The 7,418-nt window shown below is 30.7% G+C and overlaps 1 protein-coding gene across 1 annotated transcript in view; it reads left to right on the plus strand.

The window, feature by feature from the left end:
- The window catches only part of Rs1 (Dead-box helicase Rs1), a 105,934-nt gene extending 98,860 nt beyond the window's left edge, over positions 1-7,074 (plus strand). The window contains exons 18-19 of the mRNA XM_085814637.1: positions 3,406-3,489; positions 6,961-7,074. Of these exons, the coding sequence (XP_085670763.1) occupies positions 3,406-3,489; positions 6,961-6,979 (103 nt within the window). The 3' untranslated portion in view covers positions 6,980-7,074. The remainder of the gene's footprint in view (positions 1-3,405; positions 3,490-6,960) is intronic.
- Positions 7,075-7,418: the final 344 nt, after the last annotated feature.

Consider the following 7,418-nt stretch of genomic DNA (forward strand, 5'->3'; position numbering starts at 1 on the left):
TCATTGTGATTTTTCGATTTTGCACGATAGAAGGGTTGATGTTCTCAAATATATGAGCACAGAAAAATACAACTTGAGTTCTCTTGAAAAGGGGGGGGAACGAAAAATTAAATTTTTCTCTGGAAACAAAGGGCCAAAAAGCTATTAATGCAGAATGCCTGTTTTTTTGTCTGTGACTAAATGCATCGAATCATTCTGTAGCTTCATTTAGAAAAATGTTTCCCGATAGCGAATGCCTCTCTACGGATGGAAGCAATAATACCGATTCAAAACTGTATCCAAGTGTTGTTCCTTTTTCAATCCACCCTCTTCAGAAATTGAGTGTAGTTTGCTTTCTATCCCCACTTTAGAAGGACATTCGACAGTCTTTAATATAACACAGGTAATTAATAAAAATTTAAAAGAAAATGGAATTCCTCTGGAGAATGTTTAGCACTTTGCCGATAATGCACCACTAATGGTAGTTGCAGGCATCTTAAAAAAGAAAAATATGAGGCAAATTGGCAAATTATGAGGTGCACTTGTCACATCTTAAATTTAACAGCTGAAGAAGGGACAGTTTCTTTACCAATAAGTGATGATAAACAGATTTTTCATACTTATTATTGCCTTGAAAGGAGTTCTAAAGGGAAAGAAAAATTGAAGCTGCTTAATACTAAGTAAATAAAGTAAGAAAAATTTTGAAACATGTATTACACAGTGACTATCTTTAAAGAAATATTTACCTAGAATCTTTGATCAGTGGAACCCACCTCTTGCATTTTTTAACGAAAAAGTAAACATTTTTCTAGAGTTAATATAAAAGGCTTTGTTAAAAGTTATAAAGTACAAAAGTAAACTGAGACGTAATTACTACTTCCAACATTAAAAATAGGTTTGAGAAAAATAAATTTTAACACCAGTGAGAAATTTAATTGGAAGTTCTAAACAGAATACTGCAAAATATAAGCATAAAACCGATACAGATTTCTCTAAAAATAAAAATTATATTTTTTTATATATTTATTTATTTACTTTTTTTGGGGGGGGGCTCAGCAAGGAAAACATTTTCTGATTACCATCAGTTTATCTTGTGAAGAATGAATATTTATATTTTTGTCTTTGGACCTTAATAAAGTGTTCTGCTTTTTTGTAGAATTGATTTTGCCATCATTGACAGTTCTATAAAGCAGCATTCCATTAATTCATGTTTTGCAATATATTATTAATGATTTGTTTAAAGACATTTTTATCAAAGTTTGTAAAACCAAGCTTTGTTTTGTCTTCTAACTCTATATATGATGTTATTTATGGTGGAATAGAAAATCATAAGAAAGATTAAGATGGTAATGGGGACTGCAACTAACAAAGTAATAGAAGAACTTTCAGATGAAGATAAAAATAAGTTTTATTTCCACATTTTAGAGCTACTTCTGCCGACTATGTCATTACATACTACATAAATTTCCGATTAGTGATGAAATGATTTTGATGCTAATATTGCAGATGTTTCTGCTCTACAAAATCCATCTTTTTCTGATACAAGATATTTTTTGAATAAATTTCAAGTTTTACTTCGTTAATTCATGAAAGATGATGATATTGATTTTGCAATTAATAAACTGCTGTCACAGTTGCAATTAAAAGCTTGGATAAAGTTATAAAACCTGCTAGGGTTGACACCCAGTGGAATTTAATTGAAAAGTTGAAAGGTGCTGATAGAATTTGAAAGTATAGTGAACTATCTAGAATAATGTTGGTCATCCTGGCAATTCTCATGATGCAGAATGCTAGAGGATTTTCAATGTTGTTGCGAAAATAAGGTCTAAATTTAGATCTAATGACACATTAGAAAAATTTTTATTAGCAAAAGCAGCCCTATGTGGCAATTGCTAGGAACAAAATTATGAGGTTTCTTTCTTATAGCGAAATCTGGCACTGTTCATAGCATTTGTATGAAAACTGATTAAAGTATTGTTAAAAGATGCAAATAATGAAAATGTTTTTTACATGTAAGTATTTTTGTACTTTTTGCATTTAAGAATTAGTAACTGAACTTTCAGATATTAATTAGTAACTATTTGAAGTTAATTCATTATTAAAAAATATTTTTTTATCATTAAAAAATTTTTTTGTCATTGAGAAAAATCTCCTGATTTCTCAAAAAAAGTATCCTGATTTTTGACTGTCTTAAGTTGGCAAGTATGGGATGTATTTATTTTATGTATTATATGTTGATCTTTTAATTTTGAATCAGTTAACATTTGGATTATAAGGATAGTTCAAGCAGAGCTGAAGATACGAGCAGCAATTTAGCATGACCATGACAACATTTCATGGGTTTCTTGCCAGCATGGTGATATTCAAAGGCCTAGAAGCAATTTTCTCAAAAATTGCGGAAGTGGTTACCTCCTCCTTAAACATCTTTATAAATAAAATGAGCAGCAAAAAATAGTTTTTGTTCAGTTTGCTACTATTTTGCTTAACAGCCTCGTGCTTAGTGATTACTACTTTAGACTTTGCTGTGTGAGTGATTTTGTTATTTTCAACTTTCCTTGTGTCAAAAAGAATTTGGCTTAACCTTATTTTTCTCTTTGGGATATTTACGGCTTTTTAATTTGCTGTTATTTATTTCAGTTTCTTCTTCTTCATTTAGTTTAGTTATTTAAGAAAATCTGTATGAACCCATAGCGCTAAACAATATGCATACTTCTATACCCTTTCGTGACTCTTGTAAAGAGGTAGGTGTATTTCAGTAGGAAAATACATTAGCATTTCCACTATCGTGCAGGAAATCTCAAAAACACTAGTTTGAATTTCAGACCATCCATTGACTGCAAAGCTTCTAGCTTTATTCTGCATTAAATTTCTCTGAGTTGGAATGAAATATTGGATTTGGGAGAGAACTTATGTTGAGAGTCAAGTTCCATGCATTTGCTGCAATACACACAATTTTGCAGCCTTTGGCAGCTCATCTAGTGGTTTTGATACTCTGGTATATACATGATGTAAGTTTTATAAAAGGACAGTATATAGTTTTATGCAGGTGTTTGTAATAATTAGTTAGGTATTTTTCATTTACTCTTTTTTTTTTTTTTTTCCTCTTGATGCAAACTTTTAAGTAAGTAATTTTGATAATTTGAAAACGCCTAAATTTTTGTCCGTAGAGAGTTATTTCATTATAAGTCATGTACTACTATTGTGATGCTAATTTATATCATTATTTTCATTTCAAAACATTTATATGATAAAAAGATTTAAATTGAATTTTTGGGGGCCGAGACAATATACTGTTATTGACATCTATTTTTGTGTTTATTATTTAATTTTCCTAGACATGAAAATTGTGTGCAGTTGTAAGATTGAAATACATCCAAAATTAAATTAAAATAATTTAGAAGTTTTTATTCACTATAATATTTTCAGAGCAATTCAGCATGAAAAAATGGAAAGACTCCAGAGAATAAAAATGAAGAAAAAGGCTAATAAAAAATTTAAGTCAAAGAGTCGGTAAGTGTTTTGATATTTGATTTTGTAAAATTTGAATTGATTGCAAAAGTGGGGGGGGGAGATAAAGATCAGCTGATTTTTATTTGAAACAACTGTTTAGTAGCCAAAAATAACAATTAGTTTTTCATTAATGATGTAAGAGATTTTTGGTGTTAAATTTCAACTGCTGAAACTAGAAAATAATAAAGATTAAAGCTTTTGTGAAATTTTCAAAAGATTAAAGTTTTATGCATTTTTCATTGTATTATTTTCTTTTAAATTGATGTTTGCGGCCACAAATATTCGGCACATTAATTGTGCCTATTCCAGAACAGTTACCCTTATACATAGAGAGAGAGAAGGAAAAGTAGCAAGCAGCAGCTTAGTGAGAACAGAGGTAAAAGCAAAGGAGTGCAGTTATCCAGTATGGCAGCTTATTGAGAGAAAGTTTATGTTCTCGAAATTTTCAGTAAAGTTGTGAATTAACTACATCCAGTGGCGGCTCGTAATAAGCACTGGGGAACTGCAGCACCCCCTTTTTCCACTTATTATTATTTTTAATATTTAATATAATGTGCCTTTTATTCTTTAATTCTTTCTTTATACTTCTACAATGTTTAATCCTTAAGCTTAATGTCAGTAGCCATCTCCCAGTTTATGAAAAAGGTATGCAAGTCTTTGTATGGAACTGCGCGCTTCACAGTTCCAGCGGCGCCGTGTTTGGCTGTTCTGCGCATGCACACACAGAAAGCAGCACACGAGCCAGGGAGAGAAAAGAGCACTGTTGCTTTTGTAGTGCCGAATCTGGCGTGCCATTGGGAGGTGGTTATTTTTTACTCCACGTGTGCTGTGTTTAAAAACCATACACCATATTCTTGATTTGATTATTTTTCAGCTATTCTATTTGATTCATTTTTTTTTTTTATATTCTTTTATTTTACAGAAAACTTTAACCATGTCTTTGCATCCTCAAGTAATAAATTCTGTGACAGCTGTCTCTCCATGAAAAAGTTACAATTAAGAAAAGAGGTTGTTCAGCACCTGATATTCTAATATGTCAGCCAGGCATAAGCAATAATAAGAAATATATTCGTAGTTTCAATTCTGAATGGTACCAACAGAAATGTTGGCTTTGTGGTTGTGAAGGTGATGTAACATGGACAAAAGATGGTTTCAGAAATATAAACAAAGTGAAAGAAAAAACTGAAAAGCATGAAAAGAAGCACGTTGATAATGTAGTTTCACTGATACTTTTAGGAACCATTAGTATTAAGGAGAAACTTAGTGAGGGATACAGACTTTCAGTCAATCAGCATAACATAAAGGTTAAAAAGAACCGTGAAATTTTGTGCAAAATAATAGACTACATTTTCTTTTGAGGAAACTTTGAAACTTCCTTACATGGACATGATGAAACAGACGATTCAGTAAATCCAGAGGTATTTAGAGAATTAGTAAAATTTGCATCTAAATTAGATTCAGATTTGAAGAATCACTTAAAAAAAATAGTGCAGTCTTCAAAGATGTTTCGAAGACCATTCAGAATGAGATACTTGACTGCCTGCTTCAAATATACTATGAGGAGATAAGGACGGAAATTAGAAAAGCTCCTTTTGTAGCTTTAATGGCTGATGACACAACAGCTGTTTCGGAACACACTCAGATGGTCCTTCTTCTATGGTATGTATTGAATGTAGAAATAGTTGAGCGTTTCTGGGGATACTTTATTGCAGAAAATCAAACTGCAGATGGCATATCAAAATGCATTTTAGAACAATTGGATATAATCCTTCAAGGAAATGAACAAAAATTGATAGCTCAGACATTTGATGGTGCAAATGTCATTAAAGGCAAAAAAGCAGGAGTTCAAGCAAAAATAAAAGCAGTTTATACTAATGCAAATTTCACTCACTGTTATGCACATCAATTTAATTTAATAATGAAAAATGCAGCAAGTATTTCACGAAACTCAAAAATATTTTTTTCTAACATTCTGCCTATTCCAACATTCATCTCGAGATCACCGCAACGCGTGTCCATTCTAAAGAAGCATATTGACATTAGCATTCCATGTCCTTCCTCCACAAGGTGAAACTTCAACATACGGACCATAAACAGAGTTCATGAAAATTTGCAACCTTTAAAAAATTGCCTTACTGAAATTCATTCAACATCAAATGCAGATTAAACTATTGCAGAAGCAACAGGAATTTTAGAATATCTAAATGATGGTAATTTCAAGTTTGGGTTAGAGCTTTTTTATCAGGTTATGCCTCATGCTGAAATAATATACAAGCATATGCAATCCAGAGAAATTAGTGTGTTTGAAGTTAATGAATATATAACAAATTTCAAAACTGCTAATTTAGAATTAAGAAACTCAAAGTACTGTGAGAATTCTTCAAAGACACTGATGGCAGAAGCGAAGGAAATATGTGACTTTATATGTATAGATATAATGAACAAATATTCTTCCACTAAACACTTAGCAGTTGCTAAATTGTTCAACAAGAAATGATTCGCTAGTTTTAGGAATGCACATCCTACAGAAGAAATGGTACTGACCTCTGAAGCGTATCCAATGATTGACAAAGAAAAATTTGCAACTGAACTAAAGGTATTCTTTTGTAGGTCTGATATTCATGAGTACTGCAAATTAATTGAGCTACTGAAATTTATCTTGGAAAATAAATTACAAAACTGATAAAAATTCTCTTGACGGTTCCCATGACCACATCAGAGGCAGAATGTTGCTTTTCAACATTGAAAAGAATGAAAACTTTTCTAAGAAGTACTAAGAACTCAGAAAGAGTAAATGCGCTTGCAGTGCTTTCAGTAGAGAAAAATTTCCTCAGCTGTCATCCAGAGATCAAGGAGAAAATTATTGATCTTTTCGCGCAAATTAAAACAAGAAGAATGGATTTCATTTTTAAATGATTAGACAACGATTACACTGTAACAATTTAGGTTAAAGTAATGAAGAAATGTTTAATTTTGTTCTTGTAAGATTTCATGAAGTTTCAAAATAAATTTTCTTTTTATACATGTTTTACACAATTTTAAAACAAAGGTTAAAATTTTTTGGAACTGCACCCCCACTAATTTTAGCTACGAGCCACCACTGACTACATCATCAGCATTATGTAAATCATATGGATTGATCTAAGAATGATGCAGTCCAGAAATAGTTATTTTTCTTAGAAGAGAGAGAATATGTATCTAAATTAAAAAGAGGAATTAAATTGCTTTTGTAATTTAAATTATAATTTATATTATGTATTTTTATCTGTATATAGATAAAATGTATGTAGATATGTATATAGATAAAAAACTTTAATATAGCTATTACTTTTAATAAAGACTAGTTTTAAAATTTCATTTAAAAAATTTACTGTATATAAATGAAGTGTATACTTGATTATATTTTCATTTAATGTGTATTTTTAGTATGTTTTACTAGATTTTATTTATATTTTCATGTTTTTGTTTCAGGTACCGAAGAAAGAAATGAAACATATACTTTACATGTATATATGTATTTATATATTAATGTATATATTTTACAATAAAGTGCTATGCTCTTTTGCTAATAGCTTCTGTAACCAGTTTGAAAATTTTTTTATTGATATACTGAACAGTCATCATCAACACATTCTTGCATAAGTTGAAAAAAGGATCACAGATTCTTTATAAAATAGTTAGCTTAAAAAGTCATTATAGTTTTTCTGTTATGAACCTTATCCATTTGTTTTAACTCGTATGTTATTTTAATTTGAAGAAAAATTACAAATCTTGTAGAATGGAAACAAAAACTGCATGTTTGACGAAAAGATTAGGCTGCAATTTAGTAACTAATATAACATAATGTGATGCAAAAAGGGGGGGTGTAAAGGTTGATTCTAGACCAAGGGTTCTCGACCGGGGAGGGGGAGGGAATTCATAGTTTTGGG

Source organism: Stegodyphus dumicola, chromosome 4 (genome assembly GCF_044657685.1).
Source record: "Stegodyphus dumicola isolate Sdum_Otavi_A_Nest chromosome 4, ASM4465768v1".
NCBI lineage: Eukaryota > Metazoa > Arthropoda > Arachnida > Araneae > Eresidae > Stegodyphus > Stegodyphus dumicola.